The sequence below is a fragment of the Physeter macrocephalus genome, unplaced genomic scaffold (assembly GCF_002837175.3).
Source record: "Physeter macrocephalus isolate SW-GA unplaced genomic scaffold, ASM283717v5 random_443, whole genome shotgun sequence".
Taxonomy (NCBI): Eukaryota; Metazoa; Chordata; class Mammalia; order Artiodactyla; family Physeteridae; genus Physeter; species Physeter macrocephalus.
Window position 1 is genome coordinate 9,609 of NW_021145729.1, and position 17,788 is coordinate 27,396.

The window sequence follows — 17,788 nt, forward strand, 5'->3', positions numbered from 1 at the left end:
TATGAGGGTTCCTATTTCTCCACATCCTTGTCAACATTTGTTATCTCCTCTTTTTTGTTTCCCTTAAAGTCATCTTAACGGTTATGAAGTGGTATCTCACCATGGTTTTGATTTGCATTTCTTTTTAAAAAAATTTTTATTGAAATATAGTTGATTTACAGTGTTGTGTGAGTTTCAGGTGTACAGCAAAGTGATTCAGTTTTATATATATATATATATATATATATATTCTTTTTTTTACATTCTCTTCCATTATAGGTTATTTCAAGATATTGACTATAGTTTCCTGTTCTATACAGTGGGTCCTTGTTGGTCATCTATTTTATATATAGTAGCGTGTATATTTTAATCCCAAGCTCCTAATTTATTCCTCGCCCCCCATTTTGGTAACCATCAGTTTGTTTTCTATGTCTGTGAGTCTGTTTCTGTTTTGTAAATAAATTCATTTGTATCATTTTTTTTTAGATTGCACATATAAGAGATATCATATGATATTTGTCTTTCTCTGTCTGGCTTACCTCACTCAGTACTATAATCTCTAGGTTCATCCATGTTGCTGCAAATGGCATTATTTTATTCTTTTTTATGGCTGAGTAATATTCCATTATACATACATACATATATATATATATATATATCTGATTTGCATTTCTGAAATGACCAATGATGATGTGCTTGTTAGCCATCTGTCAGGACCTCTTCATATTATTAAAAAGTATTGAGGCTCCTCAAAACTTTGTTATGTAGTTACATCTAGTGATACTTATCACAGTTAGACACTAAAACCAGGAAATTTAAAAAATATTATTTATTAATTCTTCTATAAACAGCAGTAATAAACTCATTATGTGTTAACACCAGCGCGATGATGTCATCACATATCATGTAGCTTCTGGAAAACTCCACCATACATTTGTAAGAGGATGAGAGTGAAAAAGGTAAATAACATCTTAATCACAGCTGGCCCTGGACAACACTGGAGTTGGGAGCAATGACCCTCTGTGCAGTAAAAAATCCACGTGTAAGTTATAGTCGGCCTTCCATATCCATGGTTCCTATGTGTCTGTGGTTCCTCTGTATCCCTGATTCTGCATCTACGGATTCAACCAACCATGGATTGTGTAGCACTGTAGAATTTCCTTTAAAGAAAAAAATCCACGTGTAAGCGGACTCGTGCAGTTCAAACCCGTGTTGTTCAAGGGTCAACTGTATTATGAAAAAAATTTTGATCTCATAGACCTCCCTCCCCCAAAATGAGTAATGATAATCCAATTTTATTCAAGTAAGATAAATAAGATTAAAAAAATTTTTTTTCTGGTCTTATATTCCTCTTAACATTAGTTTCCCCAGAAAACATATACTTGGGGGATGTTGACGATGGAAACTGATGGTACTTGGTTGGTCACAGAAAGGACAGAAAACCGTTCTTTAATCTAGATATGGGCCTGCTGACTCCTGCCCATTTTTTTCGTAACATTTTCCTGCCCTTTCAGAAATGAAAATTGGCTGCTGATTTAAATTTTTCATTAGTCTTCATTATGTGATTTTTGTTTAACCTGGACATCTAAGTCAACTGATTGAGAATTGAGATTTTTGGCAAGAGTCTGAATCTGCACTGAAATCTCAGCCCCTGAGGCTGATTTTTCCAGTGAGAGTTGAGGGTGGGGGGCATAAACCCCGTGGTTCTCAAAGTGTGGCCCTGGACCAGCATCATTAGCATCACCTGTAACCTGTTAGAAATGTAAATTCTCAGGCCCCACCCCAGACCTGCTAACTCAGAAACTCTGGAGGTGGGCCCAGCCTTCCGTGTTTTTTGTTCTGTTTTGTTTTGTTTGTTTTTTTATTTTTGGCTGCATTGGGTCTTTGTTGCTGCATGCGGGCTTTCTCTAGTTGCAGAGAGCTGGGCTACTCTTCCTTGCGGTGCATGGGCTTCTCATTGTGGTGGCTTCTCTTGTTGTGGAGCACAGGCTTTAGGTGCACGGGCTTCAGTAGTTGTGGCACTCTGCCTCCATAGTTGTGACTTGCGGGCTCTAGAGCGCAGGCTCGGTAGTTGTGGTGCACGGGCTTAGTTGCTCCGCGGCATGTGGGATCATCCCGGACCAGGGATCAAACCCGTGTCTCCTACATTGGCAGGCAGATTCTTAACCACTGTGCACAGGGAAGTCCCCCCTTCTATGGTTTAACAAGGCCTCCAGGTGATTTTGATTTGCTCAACGTTGTGCTAACAGTTTGAGGATCACTGGTGTGACCTTGTCCATAATTACATGCTCTCCCCCCCCACCTTCTTTCTTTCCTTCCATGAACATTGAATGTATTGCTCCCTTATCAGTGTTTTTATGACACTTCTTTGGAAATGTACACATTTGCACATTGTGTGTCTGTCTGTAAACATCAAATTCGTGCTGGCCAAACACCGAGTATCATTTATAGCAATCCAAGAGAAACTAACTCTTGAAGTGGCCCATCAGTCGTGTACAGCTGAAGCTTTTGGACCGGGATAATCCATTTCCTAGGACCTAGCTTATCCTCCTTCTCCCGACATTAACTCCAGTGAAATCTTTTCAAATATTGAAGCTCTACAGTTCCAAGGGCTTGGTTGCCCTCTTTTGGTATTACCCAAAGACTATTCCCCCATGGACTCTGTTCTTTAGAAACTCAGAATTGAAGGTTCAGTGGAGGGGGGCTAGTTTAGAGCACTGAGCTAAGGTCAAAAGTATTCCTAGTTACCAGTCCAGAGTTCTTAGGGGGCATTCATTAAAGGATGTGATCAGGAGAATGGGCTAGTCAACCAGAGGCTGGGAAAGGACCTATGTGGACCGAGGAACAAGGTCCAGTTACATAGGGTAGAGAGCGTGTGTGTCTATTTACATTAGTGCTAGGGTTTTCCTTGGGATTTCTAAACTGGGAAGTTGGGATGAACTTAGCATGAAGCTACTCTTCTTTGTATTATACATGGTATGGAGAGAGTTCCATGCCGGTCATGCTTTAATGAACACATACACATGAAAATAGGACCAAGAGTTCTGGTTTTTCCTCCCCGTTCCTCCAGTGACCTTGGACTTGCTGCCTACGTGCAGGTCAAGCTCACTCGTTGATACTACAGAGCTGGCTTCACGACGGGGTTGCAGGTGCCTGGTGTCCTGTGATGTGACTTCAGAGCTTTCCAGAACCCATGGGATCAGGAGATGCCTCTTGGATGAGTGTTTAGCTGCCTTGATTTTGACTGTGGTCCATGACATCTGCGGGTTCTTCTTGGCTTCTTCCTGCCCTTGGTTTTCTAGATTGTCCTTCTATTCTTCTTCCTGTAGTGATATAACAAGTCATAGTCATGGGTGTAATACCGCACCAAGAAGAATGTGGTCTGCACCCTAAACTGATGTGGGTGGAGCATTCAACAAAAGCCCCCATTGACCCTCTAACTTTAAATCCCACCCCAGGATACTGTGACCTTCCCACATGCTGACCACCCCTCTAGAGGTCAAGACTGGCAGCCCCGTGGTCCTCACAGCGTGATGATCCAATCATTGTGTGGTGAGTGGGGCTGAGAAAGAGCCTGAGACCCAGACCATTACAGGTGTGGAGGCTGGGTGGGTCTTAGGGAAGGGGCTACAGGAGGGGGTCCGCTCCAGGGCTACTCCCCACGGGGTACATGACCCTCACGTTACATGTCATCCTAGTGTGTAGTGACAACAGTCCCCCGTAACACTCTAACATCTGGTGTCATCCCCAAGTCAACCCTCTTCCTTAACCCTCACTTCTGATCAGCCACCAAATCCTGCTAACTTGACTCACGTATTTCTCGATTTTTTTCCTCCTTTTTTTAAAAAAAAAAATTTATTTTTTATTTATTTATTTTTGGCTGTGTTGGGTCTTCGTTGCTGTGCGTGGGCTTTCTCTAGTTGCGGTGAGCGGGGGCTACTCTTCATTGTGGTGCACGGGCTGCTCACTGAGGTGGCTTCTCTTGTTGCAGAGCACGGGCTCTAGGCGCGTGGGCTTCAGTAGTTGTGGCTCACGGGCTCTAGAGTGCAAGCTCAGTAGTTGTGGCGCATGGGCTTAGTTGCTCCGCGGCATGTGGGATCTTCCCAGACCAGGGCTCCAACCCATGTCCCCTGCATTGCCAGGCAGATTCTTAACCACTGCGCCACCAGGGATGTCCTTTTCCTCCTTTTTAACTTATGTCCACTGACCTAGTTCATGCTCTCCTCGTCCCCTGTGTGGATTTATTCCATCGTAACATAATCAAACTGCCACCACCATTACCCACCTTAAATCCAGCCTCTATTGTGGCCAGACTGTTCAGCGGGCCAGTGCTACCGTTTATCGCATAATCGAGCTTCTCTGGCTTGCTGTTGTCCTCAGGATCGGGCCCGAGCTCCTCAGTCCGGCCTGATCTTCCAGGACTTGGTCCCTGGCCATTCCCGCAGCACCACTGTCACCACTGCCCCGTGCACTTTACACCCCAGTGTTCAGAACTGCTAGACCTCCCAGACGTCCTCATGCCTTTCAGGCTGCCTTACTTCTTCTCCTGCCGTTCTTTATCTGGCCGCTGGTATCAGCTCTGAAAGCCTTCTGGGTGTCCCCATATAGGACTAGGTGTCCTTTCTCTTCGTTCCTGTAACACCTCAATCTTAGGCTTTAACAAATTACATTTAAAGTCTCAATTTTTTTCCCCTTCTCCTCCACTGATTTGTAAGCTTCCGAGAGCAGGGTCCATTCGTATTCATCCTTAGGCCCCTGGCAAGTGCCTGGTACATAGGAGATATTCTTGTAGTCATTTTAAAATTGAGATATAATTGACATAGAACATCGTTGGATGTTTAAGGTGTACCGTGTGTTGATTTGATACATTTATATATTGAGATGTAATGAACACCGTGGTGTTAAAGCTAACACTTCCATCATATCACATAACTGTCATTTCTTCTTGGTGGTGAGAACATTAAAGATCTAGTCTCTTAGCAACTTTTAAGTATATAATACAACGTTGTTGATTATAGTCACCTCTGTTGTGCATTAGATTCCCCAGAACTTATTCATCTTCTAACTGCAAGTTTGTACCCTTTGACCAGCATCTACGTAGGAGATATCCTATCAAATTTTTTTGGAAGTATACGGAAGACAATAGCTACATAAAAGGAATAATAAAACCAACTAGCTGTGCTAAGGGGTTTTCATGAATTGAAAACTCCTAGTTTTCTAACTGGCACTGTACCATAAGAACTTTCTGTGGTGATGGGAATGTTTTGTATCTATGTTGTCCAATAACGTGGCCACGTGTGGCTATCAAACACCTGAAATGTGGCTGGTGCAACGCGTAGACCGATTTTTTAATTGTATTTAATTTATTTAAGTTTAAACTGAAATATCCACACGTGGCTAGTGGCGACCCTATCAGACAGTACAATCCTAGACTTCCCCAGCCCCTCCTCAGCCCGTGGGAACATCTGGTTACTTCCTAACTTGCTCAGAGCTCCCATGGGGGCAAGGCTCCAAGAACTGGTGTGTTGGCAAATGTTTAACAACCAGCTCTCTGAAAAAGGCTGCCCGTTTCCATGGTGTAAAAACTCCCACCACTCCCAGTTTCAAGCTACCTTGAATACAGAGTTGGGGAGAGACGTGCAGTATAAAACCATCATATAGATAGTATTTCCTCGATACAGATACACAGATGCAAATAACCCTGAGAATAAATAGTAAAATGCAGTAAAACAATTAGAAAGTGATTAATTTTGAGTACTTATTAACTTTGTTTTCTCTTTTAATAAATTTATTTATTTATTCATTTTTGGCTGCATTGGGTCTTCGTTGCTGTGTGTGGCTTCTCATTGCGGTGGTTTCTCTTGTTGTGGAGCACAGGCTCTAGGCTCGCGGGTTCAGTAGCTGTGGCTCACAGGCTCTAGAGCGCCGGCTCAGTAGTTGTGGCGCACGGGCTTAGTTGCTCCGCGGCATGTGGGATCTTCCCGGACCAGGGATCAAACCCGTGTCCCCTGTATTGGCAGGCGGATTCTTAGCCACTGCGCCACCAGGGAAGTCCCTGCCTTTGTTTTAAATATAATTTATTTAACTGTGAGTTTATATACTTTAATTTTTAATAATGGCTATGCTTAAAAGCAGTTCTCAAAATTCCAGAACATGTAGCTTTTGGCTCTCAGGAGCTGGGGTAAGTCAGCTCCTAGTAATTGCTTTAAAAAATTTTTTAAATCAAATGTAGTATTTCTGTTTGGCCACAAGAGGGCACCATCAGATGAAATTCAATTCTAGGAAGGCTTTTGGACCAGCTCTCTGGGTCAGTTTGAGGTGTCTGTTTTAGGTCTCCTGGAAGATTGCAATTCTGGGAGATCTTGGAAACTCATATGGTTTCAGGCAGTTCTTGGTTTCACAACATCAAGTCCAAACCTTTCCCACTCCCAAATAGCTTCATCCCTTTGTGTCCGAAGGTTTGGGTCTTTAAGCTACCAAATACAAAGATCCTTGATAGGTATTAGGTCCTGTCAGTGAGGGAAGGAGAGGATCTGTGTGTGGAGTAAAGATAACGTCTTTGGCAATTTACCTGCATCATCTCACGGAATCCTATAGAAACGCCTCAGGAATCGGCTAACACGTAGAGGGATTGGTAGGTTGCCGGGTATGCGAATAATTCCTAACACGACAACCCTAGAGGGCTTCTCCTTTGCGTTGCAATCATTTGTGCTTTTTAACTGACACAAGGAAAACCAGTTTATCATGGGCCTGACGATCAAGATAAGAATGGAAGGAATCCGATGATTTCTTTGTGGCTAGGCAGGCTGGGGTGTAGGAAGGCTTTGGTTCTTGGCGGGGTGTGTGTGTGTGTGTGTGTGTGTGAGACTGTCTTCTCAGGGTCTTCTGGGGGGTTTATATCAGGGTTGGCAGAGTGCACTCGGTGCGGAGGGGGTAGGGGATGCCCTGGGAGGTGGGGAGAGTGACAAGCTAGGTCTCCATAGTCCTCTGTCTAAAGGGAGGGAGAGACTGACTGTGTGTGTGTGTGTGTGTGTGTGTGTGTGTGTGTGTGTGTGTGTGTGAGCGAGAAATGATTTCACTCTCTTGATTCTTAACACTGTTAGTGCAGTGGGTCTCAAAGTTTGGTCCCTGTACCAGCAGCATTGGCATCACCTGGGCATTTGTTAGACATATAAATTTTCAGGCCCTACCCCAGACCTGCTGAATCAGGGACTTTGGGGGTAGGCTTGGCAGGCTCTGCTTTAAGAAGCCCACAGGGAATTAGGAATTTGGGATTAACAGATACTATATATACAATAGATAAACAATGAAAACCTACTGTATAGCACAGAGCATTATATTCAGTATCTTGTGATAACCTATAATGGAAAAGAATCTGAAGAAGTATATATATGTGTATTTATATGTATCTGAATCACTTTGCTGTAAACCTGAAACACTGTAAATCAACTGTACTTCAATTAAAAAAAACAAGCCCCCCTGGGAGATTCTGATGCACTCACGTTTCAGAACCACGGGTCCAGCTCGGGGTTATCTAAACTGGATGTGTATGTATTAGATGCGACTGAGGAGCTTTTTAAAAAGTACTAACGTGGGGCTTCCCTGGTGGCTCAGTGGTTGAGGGTCCGCCTGCCGATGCGGGGGACACGGGTTTTTGCCCCGGTCCGGGAGGATCCCGCGTACCGCGGAGCGGCTGGGCCCGTGAGCCATGGTCGCTGAGCCTGCGCGTCCGGAGCCTGTGCTCCGCAACGGGAGAGGCCACAGCAGTGAGAGGCCCGCGTACCGCAAAAAAAAAAAAAAAGTACTAACGTCCCAGTAACAACAGGGCATACAGTACGTACATGGTCCCATTTACATGAAATGTCCAGAACGGGCAAATCCATAGAGATGGAACGTAGATCAGTGGTGGCCAGGGAATGGGGGGGGATGGGGAATTGGGAAATGTGGGGTTTCTTTTTGGGGTGATGGAATGTTCTGGAATTAGATACTGGTGGTGTATACACAACAGTGCTGAAAACCACGGAATTACACACTTTAAAATGGTTAAAATGAAGAATTTTATCTCAATTAAAAAAAAAAAAAGTACTGATGTCTGGGGCCCACCCAAGCATTGGTATTTTAAAAATCTCACCGGGCTGTTCTCCTCTGCAGCCGGGGAGAGTTAATGCAAATAAGTCCACACGTGGGGTCGCGTGCGTCAGGTTCCCGGTCTAGGGGGCTCTGGTGTGAGCGTCTGCACTGGGGGGTGGGGAGCGCAGGAGAGGACCAGGGCTGACGCTGCCCTTGGTTCTCTGCTGCCAGGTGACAGGGGCAAAGAGGTACTGGGCACTAGACAGAGGTTGCAGTTTGGGCCTTTGCTGTGCAACCTTGTCCACGGTGCTTAACCTGCCTTAACCTGCGGAGCCGTAGCAAAGGTTTCAGGTTGCCATAATGTTCGCAAGATAAGCATGGACCCTGGCATACAGTAGGCGCTCAGTGGATGTTCGCTTCCTTGGATTTCCCGTTTCCCTGCGGCTGTAACTCTGTGGGTCGACTCTGGGAAGGCGTGCACTGGCCAGTTCTCCCTCTGCTTTACCCCAAAGCCCTGGTGGTCAGGGAGGAAGGGGCTGGGCTCGGCGGGAAGGGGTCCCTGCCCCGGTGCTTTCCTGCGCGGCGCTCCCCCTCCCCCCAGCGTGGGCGGGGCTTCCTTGCTCACCCGGGACTCACCATCTCTGCTGCCAGGTGAGGCCGCTCAGAAGGAGGATGCTGATGAGTAGCAGGAGGCAGCCGGCCACTGTGGACGGAGAGGCAGGTCAGGGAAGGGGGCCCTCGGGGCTGAGAGAGCCCGTCCCCTTGGATCCGTCCCCACCCCCAGCAAAGGGCTCGCGGAGAGGTGAGCGCTGCGGTTTGTGTCGCCCCTTTTCAGAACGCGGCTCCCTCCCAGCAGAGTTTCCCTGGAGGCTCCAGGACCAGGGCCTGGGGGTGTGGACTAGAAGGGCACAAGCCTTTGCTCAGGGGGTTCCACTCTTTCTGTGGCGAGCAGCTGACAGGCACCCTCTTCAGAAAGGTTCAGAGTCCCCGGCCTCAGTTAAAGAGGCCGTGAGTGAGGCCCGCGATGGGTAAAAGAAATGTTGAAATATAAAGATACATAATAGGGCTTCCCTGGTGGCGCAGTGGTTGAGAGTCCGCCTGCCGATGCAGGGGACACGGGTTCGTGCCCCGGTCCGGGAAGATCCCACATGCCGCGGAGCGGCTGGGCCCGTGAGCCATGGCCACTGAGCCTGCACGTCCGGAGCCTGTGCTCCGCAACGGGAGAGGCCACAGCAGTGAGAGACCCGCGTACCGCAAAAAAAACAAAAAAAAGATACATGATAAACACTTAGCATCTCCTGAAAGTGTTCTGTTTCCCAGATGCTGCTTTCCTGTGGTCCTGAAGCTGTCAAGTTACCCATACGTCCATCTGTCTATGTGTCTTAGATGTGCCTCAAAGCCTGTTTTTCTCCACTCACCCCCCTCCCCTTATGAGATATAATTGACATGTAACATTGTCTAAGTTTAAGGTGTGCAATGTGTTGCTTTGATACACTTACACATTGCAAAATGTATTATAATTACCATTTCTTTTTTGGGCCAAGAACATTTCAGATTTACTCTTAGCAACTTTCAAGTCTGCAATACAGCGTTGTTAGCTGTGATCACCACGCTCTACGTTCGATCCCCAGACTTGCTCCTCTTCTCACTGGAAGTTTGTGCCCTCTGACACCCGCCTCCCCATTTACCCCACCCCCAGCCCCTGGTCACCAGCATTCTGCTGTGTTTCTAAGAGCTCGGTTTTGGTCTTTGTTTTGTTTTTTTCTCAAAGCCCGTTTTCGCCTCCCACCAGGAAACACCTGGAGTGTTGATGGCATGCTTCTTCTCTCCTCCACCACATCCCCGCACCCTGGCCTCCCCTCACACGTCGTCCTCTAGGATCTGGTCGGGAGGCACTGGTTGAGGCTGGTTTGAGACCTCACTCCTAACTCACTACAACCGGTGCCTGTGATTCTGAGTCATGTTACTATCTGGATTCGTCTTTGACTTTTATAAACATTATATAGTGTAAAGAGCTAGTTTATAGTAACTAACCAAGCAACTCACCAACCCACCAAGCAAACGTCCCCTGGTCTCTGTCTGGTGCACGTTTTGTCACTACCCACCTGCGATCTGATACTCGGATGTAAATATGAACGTATCCATGGTCGCAGCCACTTCTATGGGTGTTTGGAAATCTGTGCAAAAGAGAGAGAAGGATGCTAGTGACTTCTGGTCGTGGGGCTGCACAGGGCTGGGAGAGTCCAGGCTTCTCGGGGCTGGGGGCTTGGAAGCCACTGGAGAGCTAGGAGAGACCAGGGGAGCCTGGGGCCAACGTTTGATCATTTCGTTCTTCTGCCTCGAGGTGCCGCCCTCATCTTGTTTCTCCTCTGACACTGGCGGTGTTTGAGGACTGGGAGGTTGCACGCAGGTGTGTGATCATCTCTAGCACCTACGGGCAGCTCCAGGCCAACTCCTCCCCTTATCCTGCATCATGGTTTAATAGCCAACCTTTTATCTTCCAAGAAACTCCAGCCGTACCTGTGGTACCTGCCATCCTCGTTGTTAAGGGAAAAGAAGTTTCACTGCCAGGGGGAGCAGCCGTGCTCTCCTCAGGCTCTTCATCACCTGGAGGAGAGAGTAAGGATGCTTGTGGAACAGGAGGTAGGGAGAGGAGGTCTCATGTCCACCCCCTCCCTGGCCTCCTCAGCTGACCCTACATGCACTAGCTGAGGTGTGAGTCTCAGTTCTCGGTTCCCCGTTAGGGTCACAGCGAAGTGGCCCCGTGGCCGCAGCAGAGCAGGAGGGAGGGAATTTTGTGACCCTGACTCTGGCTTTCTACAGAACTCAGCAACTTTCTCCCCACGCTGCCTACTCAGCTCTGGTTTCCTTCTGTGGCTTGGAAACGGGTCATCATAATACAAATACCATCAAACCATTAAATGAAGTAGAAATGCACAAAAGGAGAGCTTTTCTCTGTGACAGGTTCCCCAGTGCTCGTGGACACGCCTGGCGTGCAGTGTGGCTCATGGGGCTCAGGCTATGGGAAAGAAACACAGCAGCCTCCCTAGAAGATCCAAGAGGGAGACGTGGGGTCTGGGAAGCGGGGGTGAGCAAAGAAACCACTAACACGTAGGGTCAAATGGAAGTGACTTTTGATTGTAGAAATAGTAAGACGATTTCAGAATGAAAATAGCAGAAGACCTCAACGTAGGTGTCTTGTCTGTGTGTGTGAATGAGCGTGCCTGCGTGTGCATGTGTGTTTGTGCTTGAAAAGTCCCTTCCCTGCACGTGTGCACTTTGGCAAAGCTCAGGTGGGACTCACACAAGAGGAGGGGGCATGCTAATGGTGTGGCATGGCACAAATAATAGATTTACATTATGTATCAGCAAGTTGGAATGTGTGCATGGCATGTGGACTTTCCTTTTTGACTGAGGAAGTTTTGGTAGCTTAGAGTCAGAAGGAAAATTTCAGGATCAGCTAGAAAAGGGGACAGCAGGATCACCAGTGAGGTAGCACCCAGGGGGCTTCGGAAGACCTTTCTTCCTCTTCCATCTCCTGCTATTTATCCCCATCAGGGTACAGGGGACCTCAGGTGATGAAGACCTTGGAGTTTATCTAGTCTATTTTCTAGAATGAGAAAAAACAGAGGCCCCAAGACAGGAAGAGGCTTGCCCAAGGTCACGTAGCGGGTGGGTCAGGGATTCCAGCCTGGTCCGCCCGACAGAAGCAGCAAGGTGGTGGACCTGGCGGGGGACATCTCCATACCTGGAAACTGACTGTTCTCCCTTTCACTTATGCACTTAAGCTTGGGCTGGGTCCACCTCATGTTCCCATAGATCATCTTGCAGGTGCTCTTGGTAGGGCCCCCCTGTAGGGCCCTGAATCCCTGAGTGCACTGGTAGTAAACTGTCTGCCCCACCATGAAATGGTAAATTCTCTTCAAAGGTTCACGTTCATGTTCCCATGGTGGAGGCTCCTTGCAGTGACCTGGAAGAGGGAAAGGAAATTCCAAAGGCAAGTTGGGGAGACATTGTGAGTCCAGGTTGCCTCTTCCTAGAGACTGGACCATGGTTCTTACTCTTTTCTTTGTCCCCTCCCTCCCTTCCTTCCTTCCTTCCAGTAAGTATTGATAACATCTATGTGTTAGGACCTTTGCTGGACACGTTGTGAAAAGGCATAAAGACCCAGCCCCCCTGCAAGGAGCAGACAGTGGATCTGGTAGGGAAGCACATACAGGCAGAATGTGGTGAGGATGACAGCCAAGAGACAGACGCTTGCTCTCGGAATGCAGAGAAAGGAGCAATTACTTCTCCCGATGGTGAGAGATTTGATAAGTAGACAGGCGTGTGAACGGTGGTCTCAGTTTAGGGCTAAAGGCAGGCTCAAGCCAATCTGGGCCAATGAAATGTGGAGACTGTCTGGATCCCCACTGCTAAGTGAGTTGCAGCTGGTGGTCATCTTGGGGCCATGGCGGAAGGACTGGGGACAAATCCAAAGCCAGGAGGAGAGGAGCACTGAGATGATCTTGGAGAAATGGAGCCTGATCCCTGATCAAGCCATGCCTGAAGCTTGACCCAGGTGGGCCCTTTTAAGGGCTCTGAAAACTCCCATGCCCAGTAACTTTCCACTCACCCAACTAAAACCCAAGCCTGGCTGACCTTTAACCTCAGAGATCATGTCCTGCTCTGATTTAATCCCAGAATCCAACCCCCACTCCCACCAAATCTGGACATATGGACCACAGGTCCCTCTAAGCCCAGAAGTGTGAAATTGCATATATGCTCTGACCTTCCACAACCCCAAGGACCCATATAACCTTTCCCAGCGCCCTCTGTAACCCTCTGCAGCAGGAGGCCGAGTGGTCCCGTCCCGGGTGGTCTTCTCAGTGCAGCACCTTGCAAATCATGACTTAACATGTGTTTCAGTCTCAGAGTCAAATTGCCTTTACAGTCAGTAAAATTCATAACCGCCTGAACCCATTTGAATTGGGTTTGCTTCTTTCAAGTGAAAACCTCCACATTAAGACAATCCGTGAAGTATCCCTTAGCCAGAGCCAGCTGGTTATCTCTTGAGTAAGGACAGTAAACTTTGACCTCTTGAGAAAATTGTCAGTAATTGTGGAAGGTGATGTGGGAGAAACAGAGAGAAACAAATAATTAAATGTGTTCGGAAACCTTGTTCCAGCACAAAGTCAGAGTGAAAAGGGCTGGAAACAACATGTTGCAGAGTAGTCCTTGGATTAGTCATTGGGTTTTTATTTTTTTAATTAATAGAAGCTGAAAATAAATTCAGACTAGTTTAAATAATCAGTAGCAAGATCCCTGTTCTAATTCAGGAGACCCGAGGCCTTATTTCAATCCTATTATGTGAGTTTAGCCAAGTCTTTAAATGTCTCTGTGTCTCAATTTATTCAGTGAATTGAAGTAATATTTCCTGCTCCCTGACTCACTGGCTTCTGAGGTTCAAATGAGATTATATACAATGTCGTAAAGTTCTTCATAAGGTTATAAAATTAGCGTAGGACCATGGGGTCTTGTAAGGTCAGCTGGTCCGCCACAAGGCCCAGGTTTTCCTAATGGGCTCTCTTTCTTCCTGATGTTATGGCTTGACTTCAGCATTATTAATTTTGGGAAGTTGGGGCAGCAACTTGCTGGGCCACAGCCTATTAGCTAGGAGGTGTTTGTCCGCAGCTTCCGGAGGCACCAGTGTGGCACCGCCCACTTCACAACCCTGTCCTGTAAGAAATGTCTGGAAGTAAATTGCTTTGCTTGGAGTTCACTGCCTTGTACTTAAGGGGAAAACACAGCATCTCTTTGAGGGCAGGGATGACTGTCTACTCAGGTTTGTATTGTCTGGCCGCAGTGCCTGGCACAGTTTGTCCCCAGACATGCTTTTTGAATTGAATTGAAATGAAGTGAGTTGAATTGAATTGACTTGAGTTCCATTTGGCCAGTTCCCAAACCCGGAGGCAACCCAGAGCCCAGGTTGGCTGCTGTAAGAGTGGCTTGAAATGCTGAGCAAACAGCCTGCAAACACTACACAATAGTTCTTGTCCACATGACATCCTTAGGAAAGAGGACAGCAGGACAGACCCTCCTCCTTTGGGGCACACATCCCGTACCTGCAAGAGAATGGGTCCCCTCTTACCTGGAAGGTTAGCTTGGTCTGTGGGCTGCATTTGGCTCTGCATTTCTGTGGTTTTTTCTTCATTCTGTTCTTTGAGTCCAGGAGTAACTTGTTTTCCTGGGGTCTTAGGGGAGGCTAGAGAGTATGGATGGAATGAAGAAGATAGCTTCACAAAAGTTTAAAAGAGAACACACTCTTCATGTTTTCATTTGCTCAAAAAGAGAGTCTTTCTAGGGCCTGTGATGTGCCAGGCAATATCGGGGGATACTGGGGTTATAAAGATGAGCCCCACACACCCTGCCCTTGGGGGGCTCTCAGGGGGCCTGTTCATGGCCAGTGCAGCACTGGCCTGTCAGTCAGGTTTCCTGTACATGATGTCAGTGGCCTACAACCTGTCTCTGAAGGAGCTGAGATTTTTCTGGTGGAATTGTTTGTGTCTGTGTGTCTCTCCAAAAGGGACTCCATTCTGGCCATCGACCCCATCAACACTGTACGTGGGGCTGAGTGTGGCAGCGAGAGGAGCTATTAATTCAGCAGCCTGCCCACTCCTCTGTTTCCCAAGGCAGTTCCTTTAAAAGTTAGAGAGAGGCCCTCCTAAAGCAATGACAATGGTGCAGCCACTATGGAGAACAGTATGGATGTCCTTAAAACACTAAAAATAGAGCTATCATATGATGCAGCAATCTCACTCCTGGGTATATATCCAGGAAAGACGAAAACTCTAATTCAAAAAGATACATACACCCCAATGTTCATAGCAGCACTATTTACAATAGCCAAGACATGGAAGCAAAATGTCACCGACAGATGAATGGATAAAGAAGATGTAGTATATGTGTGTAGGTGTGTGTGTGTATGTGTGTGTGTATAGTGGAATACTACTCAGCCATAAAAAAGAATGAAATAATGCCATTTGCAGCAACATGGATGGATCTACAGATTATCATACTAAGTGAAATAAGTCAGTCAGAGAAAGACAGATATCATATGATATCTTTTATGTGTGGCATCTAATCAGTAGTGCTAATGAACTTATTTACAAGACAGAAACAGACTCACAGACATAGAAAACAAACTTATGGTTACCAAAGGGAAAAAGTAGGGGAGGGATATATTAGGAGTATGGGATTAACAGATACACACTACTATATATAAAATAGATGAATAACAAGGATTTACTGTAAAGCACAGGGAACTATATTCAATATCTTGTAATAACCTATAACGGAAAAGCATCTGAAAAAATGTGTGTGTATACACAAAACTGAATCACTTTGCTGTACACCTGAAACTAACACAGCATTGTAAATCAACTATACTTCAATAAAAAAATTGTGATAAAATATGCATAACATAAAATTTACCATAGTAACTATTTTTAAGTGTACAGTTCAGTGGCACAAGCTACATTCACATCATTGTGAACTAGAATTATTTTTAGTTGTTTAGTAATTATTAGTGTAATGTGTGTCCTCCCTCCCTCCGCCCGAAGTATAGGTTCTTTGAGGGCTGGGTCTGTCATATCCCCAAGTATCTGGAACAGGCCTTGGAACTAGGAGACACTCATTCAATATCTGTTCAGTGAATGACCATTCTGGGAACCACCAACATTAGTTTTCACGTAGATGGGGTGGCCAGTTTTTGTCTGTAGGGCCATGCGAATAATAGTTGAAGCCCTGCCTCCCTCTTTGCTACAGTTTTTCTCCTTCCCTCCGGGGTTACAAATGGAAACACTTACAGGTGCTGTCGCAGTGGCATCTGTTTTCCCAGGCAGAGTGGCTGGAGTTTCCTGTGCAGCGCATGAAGGGCAACCTTCTGCGGAAGCCTTTCTTGCAGTCACAGTTTATCATGGTGCCTACCTCATACCTGAGGACCTTGAACATGGCGTTTCTGAGACTCGGTGGGTCTTCAAGACAAGCATCTGCCAAGACAAAAAGGCACCTTAGGAGTCCAGGAGCTTCCAAACATGGGCATATGATCGAATCACACGTTCCTTCGCTCGATTTAAGGGGTTTGTATGTACCCCACTGTTTCCTGGAGAGAAACTGAGGCTGTTGAAGTTTCTTTAGAAACCTTCATATCAGAGATGGTTCAAAATTTAACTTCAGCCAAGTTCATCTCCAAACTACAGTGTCTTTTAAACTAAATGAATAGAAACGAATGAGGTTTTATTCTGAATATGCCTCCTGCTGAGCAAGTATAGAATGAGGGGGCACAAGGGATATGAGGAAAGGGAGGGACGAACCACATTGATTTAATCGAGGGATGAAATGTGTCTGTGAGAAATACTTTGAAGGAAATAAAGATTGTCCGACTTTCTGTAATTAATGATTCTGTAAAGTTGTGTTTTTTTTGAAGAAATATTTGTAAAGTGCTTCACTCAATGTCTGGTGAGTAGGAAATATGTGTTTCTCACCCACGTACCCACCTCTAAGTTTACCAAATTCCTTATCACACCACGAAGACCTACCTGACCCTCCCTCGCCCCAAAAAATAGTCACTGGCTTCCCACTAAAGACACTCGAATAGTTGAACACCCAACTATTATGGGAGGAAAAGGTGCTGGTCTCATCAGAGCAATGATTCCATTGTATATCTCGCGACAAACTCTCCTGCTTCAAGAGATGAGATTTTTTCAGGAAAAAGTCACAGGCTGGATAAAGGAAGCAGACAGGAAGGACCACAGGAAACAGAAAAAAGGGAGGCAGCCAGGGCTCCCGCAGCTGGCCTCGCCACCCAGCGAAGGGGCACGGGGTCCGGGCAGGTTGCTGCACTCGCTGCTGGCAGAGGACCATCTGCCGATCGTCTGTTAATCACTCAGGGTGGAGTGGAGCTTCTCTGAGCCCTCACAGTCCGCCCAGCATCTTGTCATCCTGGAGATCACCCCATCCAAGATGCGGGACCCTCCTGACACCCTTAAGAAGGTGAGGTGAACCTGGACAGCTTGTCCCACCTCTAACCAAGAAGGGACTAAACAAAAGCAGTTTGAATGGCTCACTGGGCCAGCAGTTGTAGAGGAACATGTAACATAATGTAAATGCCAGGAATTATAATAATCATAATAAGGCAAGAAAAACAGCATGGTGGAAAGGGGAGAAGAATAGGTTTCTAAACTGTAGTTCTACCAGCTTACTAGCTATACAGCTTTATTGTTTTTACTTATCTAAGACTTGGCTTCCTTTTTTGTAAAATGGGTATAATAATTATTTTACTGATTTCTTTTAAATATTACATGAAATAACATATTAAGGTAACTTGCAGAGCACCTGGCACATAATAGGCATAGAATAAATGCTAGTCAGTTGCAAACTATCATATATAGAATGGATAAACAACAAGGTCCTACTGTATGACACAGGGAACTGTATTCAATATCCTGAGATAATCCATAATGGAAAAGAACATGAAAAAGAATGTATATATGTATGTATAACTGAACCATTTTGCTGTACAGCAGAAATGATCACAACACTGTAAATCAACTGTACTCCAATAAAATTAATTTTAAAAGAAAAAAAAAAGAATAGGTACGAGTTCCACTCCCTTTTTTTCCTGTCCAGAAAAAGAAAATGTCCAGATAGAGACTGGGCTGAGTTTTACCTTAACCCTTAACTCCTGCAAAAGTTCATC

The 17,788-nt window shown here is 46.1% G+C and overlaps 1 protein-coding gene across 1 annotated transcript; it reads right to left on the reverse strand.

Annotated features, from left to right (window-relative positions):
• Positions 1-233: 233 nt before the first annotated feature.
• IL2RA (interleukin 2 receptor subunit alpha) lies at positions 234-16,953 on the reverse strand. Its single transcript, XM_028485542.2, has 4 exons — positions 16,895-16,953; positions 15,897-16,231; positions 14,180-14,293; positions 234-12,019 (listed from the first exon to the last, which is right to left on the reverse strand). The coding sequence occupies exons 1-4, from the start codon at positions 16,951-16,953 to the stop codon at positions 11,727-11,729; spliced, it is 801 nt and encodes a 266-aa protein (XP_028341343.1). The 3' UTR covers positions 234-11,726.
• Between the last annotated feature and the right edge of the window lie 835 nt (positions 16,954-17,788).

Bases quoted from the DNA above. Each gene is read 5' to 3' on its own strand.
- IL2RA (XM_028485542.2), bottom strand. From the start codon at position 16,953: ATGGTCCTCTGCCAGCAGCGAGTGCAGCAACCTGCCCGGACCCCGTGC. The intron at 16,232-16,894 runs GTGGCGAGGCCA...TCTGATATGAAG, and splicing joins ACCCCGTGCCCCTTCGCTGG to GTTTCTAAAGAAACTTCAAC. The intron at 12,020-14,179 runs GTAAGAGGGGAC...TCCCTCTTCCAG, and splicing joins AGACCAAGCTAACCTTCCAG to GTCACTGCAAGGAGCCTCCA.